The sequence below is a fragment of the Ochotona princeps genome, chromosome 5 (assembly GCF_030435755.1).
Source record: "Ochotona princeps isolate mOchPri1 chromosome 5, mOchPri1.hap1, whole genome shotgun sequence".
In the NCBI taxonomy this organism is placed as follows: Eukaryota; Metazoa; Chordata; class Mammalia; order Lagomorpha; family Ochotonidae; genus Ochotona; species Ochotona princeps.
In genome coordinates, this window is record NC_080836.1 from 49,984,555 (window position 1) to 50,011,074 (window position 26,520).

Here is a 26,520-nt window from a genome sequence, read left to right on the forward strand (position 1 = left end):
TGCATATACCATGAAATTGAGACCTAACTTATTTTCTTCATTATGAAGATATGATTGTTGTAGCACCATTTATTGAGCATTTTTTCCATCTGTTGATGCATAGTGCTAGCTGTGTCTTATACCAACCTCCTGTTTGTGTCCTAAGTTTTTCTTGTCCTGGCAGGAATGATGGATGTCCTTGCCCAATTAGCCCATACCCTTTCTGTTTGTTACTGTTGGGTGTTGCAGCCTAGTACACCTGGTTCGTGCCCAGACACAGCTCTCACATTGTTCAGTGGGAACCAAGGTCTAGCCCAGCCTGTTCTGCACCCACCCTGACTCTCACAAGTACCAGTGAGTGCTGGAGTGTAGCCCAGTCTGGCACTCGCCAGATCCAGTCCACACCCATCCTGAGGAAGATTGCAGTCATGTTCAGCCCAGTACAATGCCCCAATTCTGGCTGTTGTGCTTACCAGTAGGAATTCCAGCACAACTGGGCATCGTCTTAGCTCCTCAACAAGGCCTATTCCCAGCCACAGATCTTGTGCATGCCAACGGAAATTGCTGGTCAACATGGGTGATCCCACATACTCCCCAACAGATTCTACCCCCAGACCTGATTCATTCACATGCTTGTTGGCTTCGTTGTCTAGCCTCATAGTATCTTGTTCCCTTTTCTGAATCTTGCTGGTGGGTTACGTGTTCTCATCCTTCAAATAGAGTGGCCTTGTGCATGGAAGTCCCAGAGAAGTCATTCCTCATCTAGCTATGAGCCCTCAGGTCCCTGCTTGTCCCCACCTGTGCCATCTTCCAGACTTCCTGCAGCCCCACATCCCCAAGTTCCCAGAGTGCACCATCATGCAGCCTGAGGGCTTTGCCTGGCACCGCAGGAACCTGGGCCTCCTGGCCCGAGGTCCCGTGGCTGCAACCATGCATCTGGGAAAGCAAAGTATCCATGCCTCCAGCTCAGATCCACCTGAGATCTGCCCAAGGTGGTGGTGGGCGGAGCAAAGGTCCTGAGCTTGCCTGGATCTGCTTAAGATACACCCACAGCATGGTGGCCATGGACGGAGAAAACTCTCAAGTCTCAAGCCCAGACTAACTCAAGATCTGCCCACTTCATGGCTGTGGTGGACAGATCTGTGATCCCAAGTCTCAAGCCTCACCTGGTTCAGGTTCCCTCAGCTATAGCCACACATCTGGGAAAGCAAAGTACCCATGCCTCCAGCCCAGATTTACTTGAGATCTGGGCACTGCATGACAGTGGTGGGCAGAGCCAAGAACCTGAGCATGCCCAAAACCACTTGAGATCTGCCCACAGCATGGTGGCTTGGATGGAGGAAATTCTCGAGATTCAAGCCCAGACTAAGCTAGCCACTTTTAACCTTTATTTATTTATTTATTATTTTTTTTTAAAGATTTATTTATTTTTATTGCGAAGTCTGATATATACAGAGAAGACAAGAGGCAGAGAGGAAGATCTTCCATCTGATAGTTCACTCCCCAAGCGGCCGCAACGGCTGGAGCTGAGCCAGTCCGAAGCCACCAGAGCCTCTTCCGGGTCTCCCACGCGGGTGCAGGGTCCCAAAGCTTTGGGCCGTCCTCGGCTGCTTTCCCAGGTCACAAGCAGGGAGCTGGATGGGAAGTGGGGTTGCCAGGATTAGAACCGGTGCCCATGTGGGATCCTGGCATGTTCAAGGCGAGGACTTTAGTGGCTAGGCCACGCCGCCGAGCCCCAATGTTTAACCTTTTTTACAAAGCACTTTGTAACAAAGAATTTCATCACAATCACTGTAAGATTTCACCTTTTAAAACTGTCACAGTGGGGATTAAGTTTTAACATGAATTTTGGAGGAGTTACACATTCCGAGCATGACATTCTACGCTAGCCCCCAACATTTATGCTCTTTTCACATGCAAAATACATTTTCATCTCACCAGCCTAAAACGTCTTAACTGGCACTCCGTCTCAGTAAATAAAGCTGCTACCTGAGATGCTGCCATCCCATGTGACAGCGGCTGTTTGAGTGCTGGCTACTCTATTTCTTGTCCTATTTCTTAGTAATAAGCCATTGAAACATTGCTAATGTCACTCATTGTCTGCCACCCATTTGGGAGAGCAGGATGAAAATCCTGATCCTGGTTTAATCCTGGCTGGCATGTGCCTGTTGTAGCCACTTTGAAAATGAGCTAGTAGGTGGACAATCTCACTCCCATTCTGTCCTTCTCCTGTCATTTTGCCTTTCAAATAAATGAGTAAATCTTGTAAAAAAAAAAAAAAGTCCTGTTTTAGTAAACTCAGAGACTTAAAATGCAGTGTCTTGCACGTTGAATGTACTCATGCTTTAGCAGATTCTGTCTCTGAATCTGTAAGAGGTTAAATAAGTTACTTGTTTTCTTTTTTTTTTTTAAAGATTTATTTATTTTTATTACAAAGTCAGATATACAGAGAGGAGGAGAGACAGAGAGGAAGATCTTCCGTCCGATGATTCACTCCCCAAGTGAGCCGCAACGGACCGATGCGCGCTGATCCGAAGCCGGGAACCTGGAACCTCTTCCAGGTCTCCCACGCGGGTGCAGGTTCCCAAAGCATTGGGCCGTCCTCAACTGCTTTCCCAGGCCACAAGCAGGGAGCTGGATGGGAAGTGAAGCTGCTGGGATTGGAACCGGCGCCCATATGGGATCCTGGGGCTTTCAAATGCGAGGACTTTAGCCGCTAGGTTACGCCGCCAGGCCCAAGTTACTTGTTTTCAAAGTGTAGTGATGGAACAGGTACAAGACAGACATTTCCATTCCAAAAGAGAGAAATGGGCAGGAAGTAACAGGCCCTTAATATGGACAGAACAAGGCAACATGAAATCTTTTTTTTTTTTTTAAGGTTTATTTATTTTTATTACAAAGTCAGATATACAGAGAGGAGAGACAGAGAGTAAGATATTCCGTCCAATGATTCACTCGCCAAGTGAGCGCGACGGCCGGTGCTGCGCTGATCCGACGCCGGGAACCTGGAGTCTCTTCCGGGTCTCCCATGTAAGTTCAGGGTCCCAAGGCTTTGGGCCGTCCTTGACTGCTTTCCCAGGCCACAAGCAGGGAGCTGGATGGGAGTGGTTCATTCCTTACTAGGTCTCAGTGTTGGGGCCAAAACTAGGGGTTTGGAATTCCGTGTTCGTTTGTAGTGGTTTCGAATTCCTTGCTTTATGGGTGGCAAGGGCACGAGTACATGGGCCATCTAGTACTGCCTTCCAGGGTGCATTAGCAGGGAGCTGGACCGGAAGTGTCCCATGCAGGGCATTGAAATGGCACTGTGGTATTGGAATACTGGGGTTCCAATTGGCAACCTAATCTGCTGCCATAAAGTCAGCCCCAGCTACTTCCTATGTTTAATTGCACAATAGTCTAAACAAATAAATAATAGTCACTTCACTATTTGCATTGCATTTTCAAAGTTTGTAGGGAAGAGTTACTTGGGAGTGCTGGATCAAATGATACTGTTATTCCTGGCAGTGAGAAACTTTCCTGGAGAAGAGCTTGACAGGGGCAGATCATTTTTTTTTATTATGTTTTTGACCATCTTTACATTGTTAATTAGGGTAAAAAGGTACAAGGGCTATAGGGAAGTGGGTAAGACTTTTATTTCCACACTGTTTCCTTCATATATCTGAGGTAAAGGGGGATATTAAGGGAGAAGTCCCACCCAGTCTCCCACCCACCGCAAGTCCCTGATGTGGGGCATGCTCCGAGGGTCTTGCTGAAGTGGTTTTAATAGTTCAGTAGTTCTGAATTGCTGCCATTCTCAGCACTCCAGGCACGATGAGGTTGTTGAAGAATCCACTGATTGACATAGTCCATCATAGAGTCTCCATTTGTCCAGTATTTCGCTGCCAACATATGGCTGAGGCGATGGATTGACCTGTTCTGTCTTCCATCTTTTCTTGGTTAGGGTTCTGAGTCCACCATTTCGATTGGGGAGATCCCCAAAAGAAACTTTGAGGTGTTCCCAGACCAGATTCTTGTATGTACTAGTAAGTATAGGGCCTGTCACAGTCCATTGCCCCGATCAGCTGGTGGTTGCAATTGCTGGGTTGGTTGGGGCAGATCATTTTTGAGGACTTTGATCTAGCAGTGACTTGTTTATCTGTTTATCTGTTATGAATCAGAATTTATTACAAGCTGTGATCAAGAGGAGGAGAGACAGAAAGGAACATCTTTCATCTGTTGATTCACTCCCCAAGTGTCTGCAGTGGTTAGATGCCATGAGTCCCTTCTGGGTCTTCCACATGGGTTCAGGGTCCCAAGACCTCTTGGGCCGTCCTCAACTGTTTTCCCAGGCCACAAGCAGGGAGCTGGATGGGAAGTGGGGCCGCTGGTTTTAGAATAGCCTACCATATGGGATTCCTGTTTGTGCAAGGCGAGGACATGAGCTGCTAGGCTACTACACCAGGCCCTGTTTTATCAACTCTTAAGTTTCCTTTTATGTTACCAAATTTATGTATAAAGAAGAGGTTGTGTGTGTGTATGTATGTGTATATATGTGCAGTATAACAAATTTTAGTGAAGTGGACATTCATGTACATCATTCACTTTAGGAAATAGAAATTGATAGGTATTTTAAATCATCTTAAGTTAACTAGTCTAAAGTACGTGTAAGATAATGTTTAAAAGTTAACTTTTTTTTTAAAGAATGGAGAATATTTACAGGGGATATTCGTGGATTATGTGTTGGGATTAGGAAGAGTTTGGGGAGGTTCAGCCTTAATGCTGGTGTTGAAATGGTATATGTAACAGATTCTCAGGCCAAGATTATTTTCGCTTTTCCCTAAATCATTGTCATCTAATTAGAAGGGCAACATAGCATGAATTTTGAAAAATCAGTTGATTTTTTATTATAAAGGAAGATTTACAGAGAAAAGGAGAGAGAAAGACCTTCAATCTGCTGGTTCACTCCCCAGGTGGCTGCTATGGCCAGAGCTGAGCTGATCAAAGCCAGGAATCAGGAGCTCTCTCTGGGTTTCCCATGTGAGTACAGGCTCTCAAGGCTTTGGGCCTTCCTCTACTGCATTCCCAGGCCACAAGCAGAGAGCTGGTTGGGAAGCTGGGCTACTAGGACACAAACTGGCAGCTGTACGGGATCCCCACATGTGCAAGGCAAGGACATTATCCACCAGGCTCCCACCCAGTATATTGTTTAGAGGTGTTAGTTGACTTCCAGATTTTGGTAGGTTTTTTTGTTTGTTTTTAGAGCTATGTGTTATTGATGTTGTGTTCTGCGATCATATTTTGTGTAATGTTGAGTTTGAGATATTTTAGGAACTATAGATTGAATGTCCAGGTATTACAGCACGTAATGTTCTGTTGTCTGTTAGGTCTAGTTGCTTGACAGTGTTTTTAGTAGTTCATTATTGCTGTGTAACTAATAGCTGTAATTAAGTCAGAGCTTATTTTCGTTGTGCCTCTAGAGCATACTTAGTATAATTTTAAATTTGAGACATTTTATGAACAATAGAATGAATATCCAATTGTACTTAGTTTACTTAGTGTTCTCTTGTCTCTTAGGTCTAGTTGGTCTATAATATTTTTAGTAGTTATTAATTACTGCATAACAAATCATACCAAACTTGGTATCTTTTTTTTTAAGCTTTATTTATTTTATTACAAAGTCAGATATACAGAGAGGAGGAGAGACAGAGAGGAAGATCCCAAGTGAGCCACAACGGCCTGTGCGCGCCGATCCGAAGCCGGGAACCTGGAACCTCCTCCGGGTCTCCCACGTGGGTACAGTGTCCCAATGCATTGGGCCGTCCTCGACTGCTTTCCCAGGCCACAAGCAGGGAGCTGGATGGGAAGTGGAGCTGCCAGGATCAGAACCGGCGCCCATTTGGGATCCCGGGGCATTCAAGGCAAGGACTTTAGCCGCTAGGCCACGCCGCCGGGCCCCAAACTTAGTATCTTAAAATATTTATTGTGTTATAGTTTCTGTGAGACAGGAATTTCAAAAGGACTTGGCTGGGTTGTTCCAGCATAGGCAATCGTGTGAAGTTATAGAAACAACTGGGGCCTGTGTTGTGGCACCATGAATTAAGCTGCTGTTTCTGTAGTGTGTATCTTACATGGAGCAGGGGAGTGAGTCACTGCCCTTCAGCTCCCTACAGCTGCCTCCAGCCTGCTTCCTTCTCCCATGTGGGAGCCCCGGAAGCAGCTTCTGGCTCCTGTCTTGTGATCAGTTTAGCTCCGACCTTTGCAGCCATTTGGGGGTGTGAATCAGTGGATGGAAGATCTCTCGGCTTCTCTTGGTAAATCTATCTGCCTTTCCCATAGAAAGTTCATATAAATGCCTTTCTCATTGAGAGTCAGAAAGATGGAGAGAAAATAAGGCTGAGATAGAGACTGAAAGATAAAGTTGTCAAGGACTAGTTTGTTTCTCAGATGTCTGCAGTGGCCTGGGCAAGTGTGATGGTTGAAGCCAGGGGAGCAGGGCACGAAGTCTAGGTCTTTCATGTGGGTGTCAGGAACCCAGTTATTTGAGCCATCACTGCTGTGCCTCAGGTTCTACATTAATAAGAAGCTAGAGTCTGGACCTGGAGCTTGGTCCCAAGCATCCTGATTTAGGACAAAGGTATCGTAATCAGCATCTGAAATGCTGGACCAAATGTTCACCTTAATATGGGCTTTTTTTTTTTTAGTGCTTTCTCTTTATTATTAAAAACAATATTTATTTACTTATTTGAAAGGCAGTGTTTCAGAGACAGATGGGGAGAGACAGAGATCTTCCTTTTGCTGATTTACTATCCAGATGACTGTAGTGGCTGGAGCAGGGCAGGTCCTGAGCCTGTAGCCAGGAACCAGGAGCTTCTTTTGGGTCTCCCACATGGATACAGGGACCTGAGGATTTGATCTATCTTCTACTGCTTTTGCAGGCCATTTGCAGGGAGCTGGGTTGAAAGTGGAACAGTTGGGAGATTGGGGGAAAGATGGCTGACCGCAGAGAGCTGGTGTAGGGTGGAGTAGGGAAAGAGGGGAACCGATCCAGCAGAGAAACAGGCCAGGAAACACAAAATTGTAGGGAGAAGAGCGGGAAGGTCACTGGAGTTCACTAAAGCAAGAAGATCTACACAACGTGACGGAACAGCCGCAAAAAGTGGTAAAGAAAATACAGCACGCTGCGAGAAACTTGGTGAGTCACGATCCCAGGCAGGGGGAAGGCGGCAGAGTCTCAACTATCCCAGGGAAAACAGAGGCGGCTAGAAGGATAGGCGCCCACACCGGCAGGGGCACCAGTCCACTGGAGGGCAGGAGCCCCGAGAGGAGGCTACTGGACTGATCATAGAGGGCATCATCCCCTGCAGAAGTGGAGGACAAGCAGGGGAGATTTCCCAGAAGCGTGCCTCCCAACTGCTAAGGAGAGTCTCGGCTCGGAAGTGAAACAGTTGGTACCCAAATGGCATGCTGGTGCTGAAGCTGAATGCTTTATTTGGTATGCTACAGTGTTGGAGCTTAATATTTTTTAAGATTTATTTGTTTCGGCCTGGCATAATGGCCCAATGGCTAAATCCTTACCTTGTAAGTGCCATGATCCCAGATGGGTGTCGGTTCCTGTCCCAGCTGCTCCACTTCCCATTCTGCTCCTGCTTGTGGCCTGGGAAAGCACTAGAGGATGACCCAAAGCCTTGGGACCCTGCACCTGCCTGGGTACTTGGAAGAAGCTGCTGGCTCCATACTTTGAATTGACTCAGCTCTGGCCATTGCATCTGCTTGGAGAGTGAATCAACGGATGGAAGATTTTTCTGTCTCTCCTTTTCTTTGTAAGTCTGCCTTTCAAGAAAAATAAATAAATAAGTAAGTAAATAAATCTAAAAAAAAACTAGATTTATTTGTTTGAAGGGCAGAATTACAGAGGGAAGGAGAGACAGAGAGATATTCCGTTTTTTGTTGTTGTTGTTCACTCCTCCAATGACTCCATTAGGCAGGTCTGCATCAGTCCAAATGTAGGTCCAAACCTGGACCTTGGTCCTTATATCCCTTGTTGGTGACAATACTTGGGCCATTTTCTACTACCCTCCAGGTTCATTAGCACGGAGCTGGACTGGAAGCAGAGTACTTTGGACTCCAATATGAACTTTCCTATGGGAGGCAGGCATTGCAAATAATAGCTTAATTGAGTGTACCCTTATATGCTGTCCACTTACAATGTTCTTTGTCGTTTATCTTTTTAAACATATGAGAAATATATGTGAACCCCATTATCTGTTGATTTTGAGCATACCCTATTGATTTCTTTTTTTTTAAAGATTTATTTATTTTTATTACAAAGTCAGATATACAGAGAGGAGAGACAGAGGGGAAGATCTTCCGTCCGATGATTCACTCCCCAAGTGAGCGCAACGGCAGGTGCTGCGCTGATCTGATGCCGGGAACCAGGAACCTCTTCTGGGTGTCCCACAGGGGTGCAGGGTCTCAAGGTTTTGGGCCATCCTCGGCTGCTTTCCCAGGTCACAAGCAGGGAGCTGGATGGGAAGTGGGGTTGCCGGGATTAGAACCGGCGCCCATATGGGATCCCGGGGCTTTCAAGGTAAGGACTTGAGCCGCTAGGCCACGCCGCCGAGCCCTATTTATTTTCTTTTCTTTTGGTTTTGGATTATGTTTCTCTGGTTCGGTTGCATACGAGGAACATTTTGATTATATATTGGAATTTCTGTATTTTTTGTTATTGGTTGTAGACTAAATTGCATTCCTCAAATAGTGTTGGATTTTGGTTTGGAATGCTGTTCAACTACTTGGATTCAGAGCTTATATTCAAGCTCTGTTAGTGTGGGTTCAGAGCAACTAAAGTCTTGAGTTAGTTTGTGCTATTAATGTGGACGGTTTCAGAATTTGCATGTTATTTTGATTTAGTATATCATTTTGGCTTTTGGGAACATGAACTGTTTCTAGCCCTGTGTCATTTTGCCATTCTTCTATTTCTGTGTGGCTATTTCACCCTGGTTTTGAGTGTTTCCACTCAAAATAGCCCAAATTCTACTTCTCCAAAGACTATAGGATACTTCTTTGTCTCTTAAATTCCAGCTACCTAAGCATCTCTAAATTCCTGTCTTTTTCCAGTTCATTGAGGCCACAGTACTATCTTTGGGCATTCCTTGTCTATGCTGTTTCCTGGAAAGTACACATCACTAGAATTAAATAAAAATTTGTATATAAACCAGTTAAAAAAGAAAGTACACATCACTGTAGTAAGGTGGTGCAATTATGCGGCTCACCTTTTTTGGTCCCCGCTTTCCTCCTGTTTTTTAAAGTTTATTTATTTTATTTTTATTGTTTTTTTTAAAGATTTATTTATCTTTATTACAAAGTCAGATATGCAGAGAGGAGGAGAGATAGAGAAGAAAATCTTCCATCCGATGTTTCACTCCCCAAGTGAGCCGCAGTGGCTGGTGCTGCGCCAATTCTGAGCCGGGAACCAGGAACCTCTTCTGGGTGTCCCACGGGGGTGCAGGGTCCCAAAGCTTTGGGCCGTCCTTGACTGCTTTCTCAGGCCACATGCAGGGAGCTGGATGGGAAGTGGAGCTTCCGAGATTAGAACTGGTGCCCATATGGGATCCTGGCGCATTCAAGGTGAGGACTTTAGCCACTAGGCCACACTGCTGTGCCGTTTCCCTTTTCTTAAGGGTGATTGTCTAGCACTGTCTGTTGCCTAATGTCCAAAGCCTGTTTGTCATGCATTTTTTCTGGTTTTCTAATTTATTTTTTTTAAAAGGTATTTTTCTTTATTTTCTATTTTTAGAGAAAGTTTATTTGAGAGAGTTACAGAGAGAGGGAGAGAGAGACATCCATCTTCTGGTTTGCCCGCTTACAGACTGTAGCAGTTGGAGTCAGTCAAGGCTGAAGCCAAGAGCTTGGAATTCCATTTGATCTATTGTGTAGGTGGCATGATCCCAAACGACTGGGCTGTGTTCTGCTGCTTTGCCAGGCACATCAGGGAACTGGATCAGATGTGGTGCAGCAAGTACTGAAAGCAGTGATCGCAGGAGACTATGGCTTAACTCGTAGACTCAGACAGGGTACTTTTTAAAGATAGTATCATAAGAAGTTACCTTGACAAATTTTCTACTTTTCTCCCCCAGTGTTTTTTTTAAAGATTTATTTATTTTTATTGGAAAGGATTATTAATTTTTTTGTGAGAACTTTGAAATATCTGTTTTTTGCTTATTTCATACTATAAAATTTGCATAAACTTCATCATAATTCATGGTAATGGGAGAGTGGAGAGCATGAAGAAAAAGGTGTTTAAAGATACAGAGTACAGACATGCATGCACATGTCTCATGCTAAAGAAAGGATCATTTTTAAAGGGAATGATATATAGAGAGAAGGAGAGAGAGATCTTCCGTCCGATGGTTCACTCCCCAAGCGGCTACAATGCCTGGAGCTGAGCCCATCCGAAGCCAGGAGCCAGGAACTTCCTCCAAGTCTCCCACACGGGTGAAGGGTCCCAAGGCTTTGGGCTGTCCTCGACTGCTTTCCTAGGCCACAAGCAGGGAGCTGGATGGGAAGTGGGGTTGCTGGGATTAGAACCGGCGCCCAAATGGGATCCCGGGTGTGTTCAAGGTGAGGACTTAAACTGTTATGTTACCGCTCTGGGCCCTCCACCAGTGTTTTTAGTATGTCTGTTGAATAAAGTTGAACATCTTTTCGTATAATTAATATTGTTGCTATTTCTTTTTCTTTCTCTTTAACTCAATTCTGGTCCATGATGTTATCCTCTTAATACAGATTTTTACAAATTCTTTATTATTCATGATACAGTTCCTTAGACTCAGAGATTTCCCCTTCCACCCTTCCCTAACCCCATTAATACAGAATTTTAAAAACATTTTAGAACATTTAATATTATTTGAAAGGCAGAGAGTGGATAAGACATACAGATAGCTTGCATCCCTGATTTGCTTCTGTTTGCTCTCCAAAGATTTAGTTATTTTCACTGGAAAGGCAGATCAGATTTATAGAGAATAGGAGAGACAGAAAGAAAGATTTTCGATGTGCTAGTTCACTCCCCAAATACCTGCAGTGAATGGAGTTGAGCCAGTCTGAAGTCAGGAGCCAGGAGCTTCTTGTGGGCCTTCCATGTGGGTGCAGGGTCCCAAGGCTTTTTTTTTTTTTTTTTTTTAAGATTTATTTATTTTTTAGAAAGTCAGATATACAGAGAGGAGGAGAGACAGGGAGAAATATCCTCCATCTGTTGATTCACTCCCCAAGCAGCTGCAGCGGCTAGAGCTGTGCCAGTCTGAAAACAGGAGCCAGGAGCTTCTTCCAGGTGCAGGGTCCCAGGCTTTGGGCCGTCCTTGACTGCTTTCCCAGGCCACAAGGAGGGAGGTGGATTGGAAGTGGAGCTGCCAGGACCAGAGCTGACGCCCCTATGGGATCCTGGCACATGCAAGTCGAGGACTTTAGCTGCTAGGCTATGGTGCTGGGTCTGGTTCCATTGCTTTTGACCATCCCCCCACTGCTTTCCCAGGCTACAGGCAGGGAGCTGGATTGGAAGTGGAGCATCTGGGACATGAACTTGTGCCCATATGGGATTCTGGTGCTTGCAATGTGAAGATTTAGTCACTAAACCATGGTGCCAGGCACCCTGATTATCTTTCTAACTTGCCACAACAGGTAAAGCCAGGATACTGGAGCTCCCTTGGGTTTTAGGTGTGGTGGGAGGAATCCAAGTGCTTACACCATCTTATTCCATCTCCCAGGTACTTTAGCAGGAAGCTGGATTGGAAGTAGAGTAGTTGATACTCACTAGTAGGGATTGCCCGTGTTTGAAGTGATTTAAAAAAAAAAAGATGTATTTATTTTTATTGGAAAAGCACGCCTTATATAGTTTTACTCTCTAAATGGCTGCAACAACTAGAGATGAGCTGAATATCACCAGAATTTTAATCAAAATAGTTTAAAATTATGTTTTAAGGTTCAGTTTGTTCTCATTAATTGTTTTTAAAGTTTTACGGATAGTTTCATACCTACATGTACTTCTTTTTAAACTTCAGAATTTGGGCCCTGCACGGTGGCCTGGCGGCTAAAGTCCTCGCCTTGTGTGCCAGGATCCTATATGGGCGCTGGTTCTAATCCCGGCAGCTCCACTTCCCATCCAGCTCCCTGCTTGTGACCTGGGAAAGCAGTCGAAGACGGTCCAAAGTCTTGGGAGGTTCCTGCACCCGTGTGGGAGACCTGGAGGAAGTTCTTGGCTCCTAGCTTTGGATGAGCGCAGCACCAGCTGTTGCGTTCACCTGGAGAGTGAATCATCAGACGGAATATCTTCCTCTCTGTCTCTCCTCTCTGTATACCTGACCTTGTAATAAAAGTAAATAAATCTGTAAAAAATATAAACTTCAGAATTCTTTTGAGATTAATTTCAGTGAGAATTAATGTCGGTGCTATTAATCTAGTTACATGAATTTTAGGGGTATTGCCACTTGAAAAAATAAAATTGATCTTTCTACTTAGAGGCCTTCCCCCCCCATTTAGATCTTTCCTGTTTTCTTACTACAATTTCTGTTTCATTTCTACTAAGTTTTTTTTTTCTAGGAATTTAATATGCTTAATGAGGTAACTGTATTTGGTCACAAAATAATTTATTTCTTTTTAGTTAGGTTGTGAATATTTAGTGGTTTACTTCATTTTTGGTCAAATATATTAGTCATTTTTTGAAATTATTATAAACAAGATTAGAAATGATGTATACAACTAAGTGTGTAAGCTCCATGTTTATGTTATTTACCTATTTATAACAACAGTATCATAAAAATCATTAAGGAATAGAAAGTATGAATTTTTTAGGTATGATCAGTTGTATTTATAAAGAATGGAATTGATAAAACATAAAGATTGTAGTTAAACATGTAAATTGACAAGATTTTCTTTTTGTATTCTTACTAGATCCTAAAAACTGTGATCTTCCCTAGGGAAGAATCTGCTGAGTGCCATTTTTGACATAAAGACTATTTCAAACTATGTATATTTTAACTTGGTATTTTTTAAAAAATTAATAACATGTTTATTTTTTTGACATTGTGTTATTTTTGTTACAAATATTATAATCAGAGATAATACTTGTAATCTTAGCTGGTTAGATGTAATTGTTAATTTTTTTCTCTTTCATATTACAGGTTTTGCAAAAGGCATCAAATTAAATCAAGTTCAAATGTTCCCTGTGTCCCCAAAGACTTACTGATGATGTCTGAATTTGTACTCCCAAGATTTATTTTTTGTCTTATTCAGTACTTACGGGAAGGCTATAATGAACCAGGTATGTTTGTATTTTTTTCTTGTTAGTATTGTAATGTTCCCAATTCACAGAGTTTCAGCATTAGTGATGAACTTTTTCAGCTAGCATATTTTTACTTGCCTCTGGAAGAGTGATGACTGTAAAATGCAAGAAATGAAAGCAGTTAAAACATAGATGCCTTGGAATAGGTATGGTGTGGCGCATTTCAGGGGTCATCGACACTTCTGATCATACTGGCCTTTTTATATGGGGAAGTACTTACCTTTTGGGGGTTAAAGTGACTTTGTTTACAATCAATTGTTGATAGATCAAAATTAACAAGTCCTGGAAACACTCAGATTTGATTTAGGATTTTAGAAGCCGGACTTCTCTTACCAATCTTTTTGCTTGACTGACTTGCCTGCCTCCCACCTCCTTCTCATCTTCTCTTCCTTTTTCTTTCTTGTTTTGGTATGGGTCTACATATTTTTCTTTTCCTGTATGTATGCAAATTTTATATAGTGGTTTATGATAGGGACAGAATGCTCTCTTCCATATTATTGGTAGTTTGTAAGCTATAAGCATAACACTAAAAAAAAAAAAAAAAGGGGCCTGGTGCAGTAGCTTAGTGGCTAAAGTCCGTGCTTCGCTTGTGCTGGGATCCCATTTGGGCACCGGTTCTAATCCCAGCAGCTCCACTTTCCATCCAGCTCCTGCTTTGATCTGGGAAAGCAGACGAGGATGGCCCAATGCTGGAAGAGACTCCAGGCTCCTAGATTTGGATTGGCGCAGCTCCGGCCATTCAGGCTGCTTGGGGAGTGAGTTAGCAGATGGAACATCTTCCTTTCTGTATATCTGACTTTCCAATAAAAATAAATAAATCTTAAAAAAAAAAAATAGAACGAATGGTTCAAATTGCAGTAGTTTTAACTTGAGATTTAGCCACAATCTTGGCTAATACATTTATTTATTTAGATATCCATTAAAATTTATAATCAGATGGTGTCAATTGTGGATACCATTTAGGTCGTATGAGACACATTATAAACTTTTTATGATGTCTTTATGCTTCTAATAGTAATTACATTTTTATTTTGTAGGAGACCACATTTTGCATTAGTTTTAGTGATTTTCCAAGTTATTAAACACTGTAGATAATCTTGTATCTAATTTTAAGCCATGGAACATATTTTTTTTTAATACTTATTAATTTTTTTGGAAAGGCAGATTTACAAATAGGAGAGACACAGAGAAAGATCCTCCAGCTGCTGGTTCACTCCCCAAGTGACTGCAAAGGCCAGAGCTGAGTTAATTCGTTAATTCGCAAGCCAGGAGCTTGCTCCTGGTCTCCCATGTGCGTGCAGGATCCCAAGGCTTTGGGCCTTCTTCCATTGCTTTTCCAGGCCACAAAGCGGGAAAATGGAAGGGTGGTGCAGCAGCTGGATCACAGGCTGCTATCTATAAGGGATCTTGGTGCTTGAAGTTGGAAGATTATCCAGTTACCCCAAAGCGCCTAGCCCTCACACATGTTTATCTTCTATCTTTATCCTAAATTGTAAAAGTGTTATATAACTTTTTTTTTTTTTTAGGATTTTATTTTTATTGGAAAGGTAGATTTACAGAGAGGAGGAGAGACAGAAAGATCTTTCATCTGCTGGCTCATTCTCCAAGTGGCTACAATAACTCGAGTTGATTTAATCTGAAGCCAGAAGCTTCTCTCAGGTCTCCCATGCAGGTGCAGAGTCCCAAGGCTTTGGGTCATCCTCTAGTGCTTTCCCAGGCCACAAGCAGGGAGCTGGATGGGAAGTGGAGCAGCTGGGATATAAACTAGCACCCATATGGGATCCTGGGTGTGCAAGGCTTGGATTTAGCCACTGAGCCATTATGCCGGGCCCCATAGCATCTTTTTTATTTCTAGAAATATCTTACTATTTTTATGTAAACACTTATATTCGCTTTTTTTGCTTTTTAAGCAAAAATATGCAGTGCTTTGTTTTACTCCTTTCAGAATTTATATTTAAATAAAAAGAGAAAAACGTTATTTTGGTTTAGATCCAACTTCTGTCTCTTTGGTTTGAAGGAAACAGGCCAGTGATTTATTGAAATTCCTTTCTTGGTCTCATAATGTAGTTAGTTGAGTTTGATCTTGTAAATGTCCCATTTTACAAAAGTGATAGAAACATTGTATTAGGAGCTGCTTAATACTTACCATTTAACCAAATATCATTGTGTGTTCAACATTATATATTTTTCCCCCTTTGGTGACAATTTAGCAGTTGTAAAACACAGCATAAATACATAGGTTTAATAATTGTTACCATTATCTGAAAACATTAAGGAAAGAATGGAAAATATATTTTTTTTTGTCTAAAGCTAAGTTTAATGAACCTTGTTTCATGACATTTTCTGCTTTATATTGCTGCTTGAGTTCAGCATTAAGTTATGTCAGTGAAAAAAAAAACAAACTCTCATTCCTTTGTATAGATACCATTGTTTTATTTTTTTTGAAAATTGTATTGAAAATTGAAATTTTGTTTATTTAAAACACTATTGGGGGATATCTTCTGTTTGCTGGTTCACTTCCATTTGCTGAATGGCTGCAGTTACAGGGCTGGGTCAGTCCCCAACCCAGAAACCAAGAACTCTATCTGGATCTCTCAATTGGGTTGTAGGATCTCCAGGTATATGGTCACCTTCACTGCTTTGCCAGGTGAACTAGCAGGGAGCTGAATTGGAAGTGAAGCAGCCAGGACTTGGATTGCTGGCATTTCACACAGCAGCTTAACTTCATGTGCCACAACACCAGTCCCCATATCACTGTTTAAAATTCAAGAAAGACGTTATTGTCCAATTCAGGTGAATGGAAAGAAAAGCAGATCCTGTGGCTTTGCAGTTTCTAATTTTTTTTGTTTTTAATTTTTTTTTTTTATTGCAAAGTCAGATATATATAGAGGAGAGACAGAGATGAAGATCTTCCGTCCAATGTTTCACTCCCCAAGGGACAATAATGGTTGATGCTGCGCTGATCCAAAGCCAGGAGCCAGGAACTTCCTCCAGGTCTCCCATTTGGGTACACGGTCCCAAGTCTTTGGGCCTTCCTCGGCTGCTTTCCCAGGTTACAAGCAGGGAGCTGGATGGGAAGTGGAGCTGCTGGGATTAGAACTGGCGCCCATATGGGATCCTGGCGCGTTCAAAGTGAGGACTTTAACTGCTAGGCCACGCCGCAGGGCCCCCTTGCTGTTTCTTAATGAGTTCTGATTCTCATTTCATCACACACTCCTTAGGCCACTGTTAGAGCTTATGTCAGAGCTGCTGAAAACCAAGAGCAGTGCTTAAGGAAACACCTATTGTGTTTGTAAGTCATTGGGGATAAAAGATGAATCATCTACAGCATTAGCTTTCTACTGTGTGGTAAGGTTTTTAGCTGCTTAAAAATTATTGAATAATTGTCCCTTTCTTGGGTACATAGGTCTTCCCTTCTTAACTCCTTATATGTATTCTTGTAAGCAATTATGACTATACTCAAATTCAGTCTGTTTATTTGGACCTTTGTTTATTTCTGTCATTTTTTTTTATTGACAGAGTTACAGAGAGAAAGGAGAGGATACAATTTTCCATCTGCTGTCTCATACCCCAAGTGGCCACAGTGGCCTGGCCAGGAGCTAGGAGTTTCATTCTGGTTACCCATGTGGGTGCCAGTGCTCTAGGATTTGGGCCATACTTTGTGATTTTTCCTAGATTATCAGCAGGACCCGAATCAGTACCTGCAAGGGCATTCCTGCATTGCAGGCAATGGCTTAACCCATTAGGCTATTAACGCTAGTCCCAGTCTTCCATTTCTTTAAAACATCCTTTTTCTCTTTTCATCTTTAATATTCTTTATATTTAGTGTCTAAGTCTCTTATCTCTTCTTTCAGTTATACCTGGCATATTTGCCAGATGGTTTTTCTTGTTTATTACTTTATTAAAATTACATATAGCCATTAAAATAGTTATCTTTCATTTTAGTTGCTTTGACCTTTAGCTAACATGAGTCTATAATTTTAGAATGTGATAGGGATTGGGTTATTTGCTATACATATTTAGAGTTCACGTTACATTTGTTAATATTCTTAACACTATTCTTTGTGTATTAGAATTAAATTTTACTTTATTTCAGGGTGGGATCTTAACTTTTGCTTAAATACTATCTTATGTAGAAATGATGTAGTTACATTTAGAATTCTGGGAGTAGAAGACCTGCAGACTGAATGCTTCTTACATAAATGCTTAATTATCTTCTGTGAGGTCATTTCTTTTTCTCATTTTTTTTCTCTGAGGACTAGTGTCCTTAGCAGGTGTACTTTAAGGTGAAGGCTGGGCAGATAACAGTTTTCCAAACAGGGTTCTTATGTTTACTTTTTTAGTTATAAAGTACTATTATTTGAGTCAATAATTTGATTTATTTTTTAAAGATTTGTTTATTTATTTGAAAGAGTTCACTTCTGACGAGTTCACTTCCTAAATGTCTGGAATGGACAATACATAGCCAGGCCAAAACCGGGAGCCATGAGTTTCATCTGGGTCTCCCCTGTGGTTGGCTGGAGCCCGAGCATTTGGGCCATCTTCTGTTTTTCCCAGGCACCCAGCCAGGAGGTAGATTGGAAGTAGAGCAGCTGGAACATGAGCCAGCATCCATATGGAATGCCAGTTTGTAGGCAGCAGCTTTACTTGCTATGCTACAGCACTGGCCCCTGGATCCCTAGTTTTAAAATACTGAAATATTGTTACTCTCTCTCTATCTCTCTCTATTTTTTTTTTTTTTTTCCATTGGAAAGTCAGATATACAGAGAGGAGGAGAGACAGAGAGGAAGATCTTCTGTCTGATGATTTACTCCCTAGGCAGCTGCAATGGCCGGTGCTGAGCTGATCCGAAGCCAGGAGCCAGGAATCTCCACTGGGTCTCCCGCGTGGGTGCAGGTTCCCAAGGCTTTGGGCCGTCCTCAACTGCCTTCCCTGGACATATGCAGGGAGCTGGATTGGAAGGGGTAGCTGCCAGGATTAGAAAAGCATCCAAAAGGGAATCCAGGTGTATGCAAGGCAAGGGAGGACTTTAGCCTCTAGGCTACGGTGCGGGGCCCCAGTATTGTTACTCTTTTTTTCTTTTTAAAGATTTTTTAATTTTTATTGGAAAGTCAGATATACAGAGAGGAGAAGAGACTGAGAGGAAGATCCAGGATTAGAACTGGCGCCCATATGGGATCCTGGCACGTGAAAGACGAGGACTTGAGCTGCTAGGCCACCGTGCCGGGCCCAATATTGTTACTCTTTTTTTTTTTTTTTTTTTTAGATTTATTCATTTTATTACAAAGTCAGATGTACAGAGAGGAGAGACAGAGAGACAGAGAGGAAGATCTTCCGTCCCTAAGTGAGCCGCAACGGCCGGTGCTGCGCCGATCCGATGCCGGGAACCAGGTCTCCCATGTGGCTGCAGGGTCCCAAAGCTTTGGTCCGTCCTTGACTGCTTTCCCAGGCCACAAGCAGGGAGCTGGATGGGAAGTGGAGCTGCCGGGACCAGAACCGGTGCCCATATTGGATCCCGGGGCTTTCAAGGCGAGGACTTTAGCTGCTAGGCCACACTGCCGGGCCCAATAATATTTTTACTCTTACTAAAGTATTTTATGGATAGTTATCCGTAATTCTTTGATAATTTATGCGCACAAATATACATACATGTGGGTTTTTTTTTTGTTGTTTTAGCTGCTGATGTACCATCAGAAAAAGACCTTAGCAAAGTCCTTCAGCTTTTGGAACCTCAGATTTCTTTTTTAGAAGACCTAACTAAAATGGGTGGAGCAATGCGGTCTGTTCTTACTCAGGTTTTGACAAACCAGCAGAACTACAAAGAACTGACTTCTGGTAAGTAACATGTTAGAAGAAACTTATAATGACAACTGCTTATACAAATTAAAAAAGTTTTTTATTCAGGTATATTACTTGGCCTTGAAAAATAACTCAAGAAATGTTTGCATTAGTGATAAATAATTTATAACATATTCTTATAAGTCATAAGAAGTTGCATATATTAGAACTGAAAAGCAACATGAATATTTGTCATAGAATATTAAAGTTAGAAATCAAATAACCTCTTATTTTATGGATGAGAAAACAGTCCTAGAAAATTAGATGATATGTTTAAGATCTCACAAATAATTTATGTTGGGTTGGAACTAGAAGCTAGCTTTCCCATATTTTGGTGTGCCATATCATACTCTGATTTTCTTTTCTTCAAGCAGTTATAACACTACTTTATGTGTTCATTATTGGTATTCTGCACTGTTGTGTTGTATGACCTGGTATTTTATACATAAAATAAGGACTTATAGAGCATTTGCATGTTTGGTGTATTATGTGGATACACCTTTAATTTGCTCAAATATATAATAATATGTCAGTTATTTTTAAATCTGATTATAAATATTTTACATGGTGTTATTGATTAATAACCAGTATGCTTTGAAAATTGAAGTTTTTCATGTTTCTTTAAGAGGTAAAATTTTCATGTATATTATTCAGTATGATATTTAGAAAAAAATTTATTTTAAACACAGAGGGGTGGAGAAAAAGAGGGGGAGGGAGAGAGGGTAAGCAAGAGTGAGAGAGAATTCTCCCATCTCTTTCCTGCCCAAATGCCTGAAAGATAGGGCTGAGCCCGACTGATGCCATGAGCCTGGAACTCCATTTGGGTCTCCCTTGTGGGTGACAGGGCCCAAGTAGCAGGGTTCTCATTTGCTCTCAGGTGTATTTGGAGGAAACTGGATCTGAAGTGCAGAGTAACTGGGGCTCAACGTGGAACTGTGATATGGGATTCAGGTACCCCAAGCTGTGGCTTAACTTGTTGCACCACAGCGCTCATTCATAGAGATTGTCTGGTCTCATGTATTTATTTCTTCAGTACGTACTAAGCACCCAGTATCTTCTTGACTCTGGGCCAGACGGTGGTGTGGGGTGAGGAAGGTGTCGATAAACAATGTATTTCTAGCATGGCTTTTATAAACTTCATAGGCTAAGGTGAGTGGGTTGACATGAATAACATTTTCCAACAAAAACATTGTGTAATTGTAAGCTGTGTGAAATGCTATAAAGGGCAGGGAAATGGAGACCAGATTTCACTGGTAAGGGATTCATGGAGTTTACTGAGTGAAGTGATAGTTAAAGTAAAGCGCAATAGTTGAAAGGAAACCGTTTAGCTGGAGGGTGAGAGGAGTTGAATAGTAATGTGGTGAGGTTAGAATCCAGATAAAAGTCTCTCACATAATTTGAGTGCTAACCTTCTTATATTTCACCATTGCCATAACACATTGTGCATTCTGAGCTTGTTAGTGCCAAGTATAAGCATAAAAATGTTACTTCAAGTGAGTTTATTCGTTCTCTTTCGAGAATGCCTCTTCCACTAGGAAAATCACATATATGTGTATTTTTTAACTAATGAGATGCTTGTACTTAAATTTTGAATGGCATATTTTGTTTTGACTTGAAATTTCTCTTGAATATTAGGTTTTGGAGAAAATGCTTGTGCAAAGAAAAGTCATGAAAAGTATCTGATAGCTTTGAAGAGCTCTGGACTCACATACCCGGAGGATAAGCTCGTGTATGGCATGCAGGAGCCATCTGCTGGTACTAGCACTCTGGCAGCTCAAGGTTTGTCTAAATATTTTGCTTTCCAGTATTGAAACAAAGCTTCACTCATTTTTGAGAAAATTTATTTTACACTTAAGTCATTCTTTGTGAGAAAAGCGCTAAAACAAGGAAAAATTTAGAGGTGAAAATTATAGATTGTCGGAAGAAGAGAATAACATTTTCCTTAAATAGAATTTGGTTAGACTAGAATAGAATTTGGTTCTAACTCTTGAGAAATATAGAAATTGCTATTCAAGAGTAGCCCAGGGCTTGGCACAATGGCTCAATTCACTAATTCTCTGCTGGCCAGCAGAAGGATCCATCTTCCTGCTTGTGACCAGGGGAAGTGGTCAAGGATGGCCCAAAGCCTTGGAATCTTGCACCCGTGTGGGTGACCCAGAAAAAAAAAAACTGGCTCCTGGTTCCTGGCTTCAGATCAGCTCTGCTCCAGCTGTTGTGGCCATATTGGGAGTAAATCAGAGGATGGAAGATCTTTTTCTCTTCTCTCCTTGTTTTTGTAAGGTTGTCTTTCCAAAAAAAAAAAAAAAAAAAAACACAATTTTTTTTTTCTTAAAAGAGAGTAATCCAAAATTATACTAGCTCATAATTTTAGTAAAGCATGATTTTAAACTAAACAGAGAGAACACACTTTTTTTTTTAATTTAATTTTTATTGCAAAGTCAGATATATACAGAGAGGAGGAGAGACAGAAATATCTTCTGTCTGATGATTTACTCCCCAAGCAGCTGTAATGGCCGGTGCTGCGCCGATCCAAAGCCAGGAGCCAGGAACCTCCTCCAGGTCTCACACACGGGTGCATGGTCCCAAGGCTTTGGGCCATCCTCGACTGCTTTCCCAGGCCACAAGCAGGAAGCTGTCTGGGAAGTGTGAGCACTGGGATTAGATTTGGTGCCCCTATGGGATCTTAGAGTGTTCAAGGTGAGGACTTTAGACGCTAAGCAACGGTGCTCGGCCTGAGAACACACTTTCTAATGTAGCATTTGTGATTCATTTTTTCTGTTTTGAAAGATCTGTTTATTTATTTGAAAGGCAGAATTACAGAGTGTGAAAGATGGAGGGAGGGAGGGAGGGAAGGAGAGAGAGAATCTTCCATATACTGGTCCACTCTCCAAATGACTGGCCAGTAGGGGCTGGCTCAGGTGCAAACAGGAGTGTGGAGCTTCTTCTGGGCCTCCTACATGGGGTTAGAGGCCCAAGTACCTGGGCTTTCTTCTGTTGCTTTCCAGGTGCATTAGCAGACAGGTAGATTAGAAGTGGAATGAGCAGGTCTTGAACCAGCATCATTGGGAGAAGCTAACATCACAGATGACGGCTTTACCCACTTTTATCACAGTGCTGGCCCCTGCAATTATTTTTCTTTAAGGATTTATGTATTTTTGCTTGAAAGGCATATTTACTGAGAAAAAGATTGAAAGAAGGCTTTTCATCTGTTGGTTCACTCCCCAAATGGTTGCAATGGCTGGAACTTTTGAAGCAGGAGCCAGGGACTGCTTCTGGGTGTCCCATGTAGATAGATGCAGGGTCCCAAGGACTTAGACTATTGTCTGCTTTTGCTGGCCATAAACAGAGAGCTGGATCAGAACTGGAAGAGCCAGGACATGAACTGTGTATATGGCGCCTATATGGGATGCCAGTGCAGAGGATTAGCCTGTTCCACTACCACATCGGCCTGACCTGCAATTCTTTTTTTTAAACTGTTTGTTTGTTTTCATCTACTTAGAGAGCGAGCGAGAGAGAGAAATTGCATCTGCTGGTTCAGTCCCCACATGGGTACAGTAGCCAGGAACCTGGAGCTCCACCTGGGTTCCCTGTGTGTGTGGCAGGGACCCAAGTACTTGAGCCATTGTTCACAACCTTCCAGGATACATTAGCATAACACTTCATGGGAAGTGGACAAGCGGGGTCTTTAAACTGGCACTCTGGTATGGAACGCCAGCTTTCTAAGCAGTAAGTTGCTGAGTCACAGCACTTGCTTTAATATTTATGTATTTTCACTGGTGATTTTTCTGTTAAAATAAAACCATTAGATAGAAGTTTGTTGAAGATAAATGTTGAATTTTGTTAAGGTAGCTGTAACAATGAGGTGTCCTAACACCATAAAACTTAACCTTTTTATATTTGTGTGTCATGGTAACTTTAAAGTGAAGTAGTAAGTAACAACTGTAAAGGATAATTTTTTTTCCTTCCCTCCAAAGGTTTTGCAGGTGCAACAGGACCGTTGGGACAAGTAGATTCTTCAGATGAGGTAAAATTTAGAGGCCAAAACATTTTTAGAATTTTAAGGTTCTAGAATTGTACAGCTTTTTGAATTTTATCTTGTTTAAGTTCCTTATTCTATAGATAAGGACAGGGAAGCCCAGAATGAGTGACTTTTGGATAGCCAAATCATAGCCACTTAGTGACACATACATCAGTAGCTCTCATGTGAGTGAGCATGTGTGTGGGGGGGTGGTGAGAGGGGGTGGGGACATTGCTTCCTGCCACCAGCCAGGCTTGTCGCCATTGTACCCCTGGTCCCAACAACTCCACTTCCAGAAAGGCACTCAAAGGGAGGCGGACGGGGGAGGATTTCAGCTCTGCTAAGAATGGTTGTTGTTATGCTGTTTATAAGGGAAACAGGCAGGGAGAGGCTGGTTACTAAGTTACAGGCTAAGGTGATGTTATTTACGCCCACAGACCTGGGGCAGGGCTGGGCTCCAGGTCTCATCTCTGCTCTCACCTGTGTCTGCCGGCTGTCAGGGTTCCGAGGAGAGCTGTCTCTGTTTTGGGTGCATAGGAGGAGTGGAAGGATGTGTGAAACTTAGGAGGTGACTGATTAGCTCCTGGGGCTGTAAGGTCCCAGTACATGTGGTTCTGTCACCTGCCAGCCATCAGAGGAATTTGAGTTATGACCTGTCCCTATTTCCCTGCTGCTATCCTCTGCCCCCTATTCCTTCCCCCAGAGCTGATATTAAGCTTTAGTGATGAATGACTAACTTAGATTCATCAATCACTTGACCCCATAACCCACTTGTCACTCACTGTGTTGAACGGCAGGGAACAGCTAAGAACAGGAGGTGAGAGCAAAGGGTAAGGTTTTGGCCAGGATCACGAGGAGGAGGACGTGAGGTCATTGTAGGCACCCTTCCGAACACTGGGAATTCCTGGGGAAAGACCAAGTGCTTCCTCCCTCGCCTATAGGGTAGTATGTCATGGGACCTGACCCTGAGAAGCATCCAGCCAGGCGTGCACTTATTCCACATGACCATGTCTCATGGGTCCCTGGCAAGGGGCAGCTTACTGAGGTGCCATGGCCCCTGAGGATGAAAAGCCCTCTTCATGGGCTCTCCTGTTCCAGAGCGGCCAGCTGAGTAGTTAGATTTCTTGGGGTGCTGTTAATAGTGAGAGCAGGGGCTGATGGGAAGAGGCACCTGGGCCAGAGAGTCAGCTTGGGAATCACAGGTTTCATCCATGGTGTAGCTCCCTGGGAACTACACAGGGACAGGGAGAAAAATGGCCTTGTACCCAAAATGCATGCTCCCCAATGCCAGTTCACACAACACTGAGAAACACTATTGTCCCAAGTCTGGCTCAGGGTGGGCGTCTTGGTGTAGGGGATCAAGCCACTACCTGAGATACTTGCAAGCTGTGTGTGGTCAAGTCCCGGCTGCTGTGCCGCTGATCCGTCTTCCTGCTGATGCATACTGGGAGGCAGCACCTGCTGCCCAGGTGGTCAGATCCCTGCCAACGGGATTGAGTTCCTGACTCCTTGCTTTGGCTGGGGCATGCTCTGCTGGTGCAGGCATTTGAAGAATGAACCTGCAATGGAATATCTGTCTAATGAACAGGAAGAAAAACTGCATTATTTTTGGCCCAGGGGAGGAGAACTAGGCCTTGTGTGGGAAGAATCCCTCGGGCTGGGTGAGCTTTTGACTATGCACAGGAAGTCCCCAGAAGCAGTGGTGGCACTGAGGGCTCCTGGCTGTCACCTAACTCATGTCCTGACAGTGCTATAGGGCACAGTGAGGACTGTGGCACAAACATGGTACAGGAGAAACTCCGTAGGCAGTAGTGATGGAGAGAGCAACCAGCATTGGCCATGCCGGGGCCATGACCATTCCTGGGTGTGGTGAGAGCACTCTTGTCTGGATACCTGACCTGGGCAAAAGACCTGTGTCGAGAATCACCTGCCAACGCAGGTGCACTGACTCGCCATGCTCACCTCCAGCTTTGTTCTGAATGTCCAACGGGATCGAGTGGAACTGAGAGGACCATGGTCTGTGCAATAGGGGTCTCCTGCATGGCCCAAGACTTACGGCCAAGACCTCCACCTTTTTTTTTTTTTTAATTTTAAGGATTTATTTATTTGATGGTGGAATGACAGGTAGAAAAGCAGGAAGCAGGATCTTCAGTCGTTGCTTTATTCCCCAAATGCCTGCAAGAGCTTGGGGTAGTGCCAGACTCATGTCACAAGCCTGGAACACTGTCCAGTTTTCCCATGTGGGTGGTAGCAACTCAAGGACTTGGGCTTTCATCTGCAGCTTTCCCAGGCCGTTAAGCAGGCAGCTAGATTAGAAGTGGAGCAGCTGGGACTCAAAGCAGCACTCCCTTGTGGGATATAGGCATTTCCTTATTTTTTCAAATCAATAGATATTTTAGATTTTTTTTATTAAGTCACTGAAGTACCACGAATTAGAATTATAATCCAGGTTCTTGTTTCTGTTGCTGGACAACTTTTTAGATTCTACTCATCAGTTCTCTTCCCTCCCCTCCCCTTCCTTCTCCTATCCTACTCACCTCAATCTGCCCTCCCCTTCCCTTCTCTTCTTTCCTTCCTTTCCCGCTTTCAACATGTCTGTTTATTTGAAAGACAGAGTTAAGGGAGAGATGCAGAGAAAGGCTAGCAATAGCTAAGGTTGAACCAATCTGAAGCCAGGAGCTTCTTCCAGGTCTCCGCATGTGGTTGGTAGGGGCCCTAGCAAAGGGCCATGTTTTTGCTGCTTCCCCAGGCCATTAGTGGGGAAGTGTTTGTGAAAAGTGGAGTAACTGTGACTCGAACCAGCACATAAATAGGATGCCAGCATTGTAGGTAGCAGCTTTACCCAGTGTGCCACATTGCTGGCCTTAGTTTTTACTTCTTTGTGATTCATTTCTCTTTTCACAATTTAATAAGGAGATAGAGGTTTCTCCTAGGAAAACATTCCCCCAATTTATCCATGTATACATAATGAAATTGCTTTAAGGAATTTTGCTAGGTCCAGAATAGTTTATTGAGAGAATCTAAAATGCACCTGTTTTTCTAATCTCAGAAGTTATACCTTGGGGCTGGTGCTGTGTTAGAGCAAGATAAACCTCCACCTGTAGAGCCAGTATCCCATATGGATGTCAGTTTGAGTCCTGGCTGCTCCACTTCTGGTCTAGCTCCCTGTTTAGGGCCTAGGAAAGCAGTGGAGTGTGGCTCAAATCCTTGGGGTCTTGCACCCATATATACTTATATATTTATTCTTTTTAATGCATTTTTCATATATTACTCAAAATTATTAAACATAAGTGAATGGATAAAACAAATGAAAAGAATATCGTAGAGAACCCAGATACTGATGTTTTGCACAACTAGTTATGTTATGCCATGA

The 26,520-nt window shown here is 42.8% G+C and overlaps 1 protein-coding gene across 5 annotated transcripts in view; it reads left to right on the forward strand.

The window, feature by feature from the left end:
• Positions 1–26,520, forward strand: part of UBR3 (ubiquitin protein ligase E3 component n-recognin 3) — a 182,350-nt gene that overhangs the window by 9,889 nt on the left and 145,941 nt on the right. For all 5 annotated transcript variants that reach the window (XM_058664610.1, XM_058664614.1, XM_058664611.1 and 2 more), the window contains exons 2-5: positions 13,131–13,270; positions 18,968–19,126; positions 20,765–20,908; positions 23,104–23,153. In XM_058664610.1, coding sequence (XP_058520593.1) covers positions 13,131–13,270; positions 18,968–19,126; positions 20,765–20,908; positions 23,104–23,153 — 493 coding nt within the window. The remainder of the gene's footprint in view (positions 1–13,130; positions 13,271–18,967; positions 19,127–20,764; positions 20,909–23,103; positions 23,154–26,520) is intronic.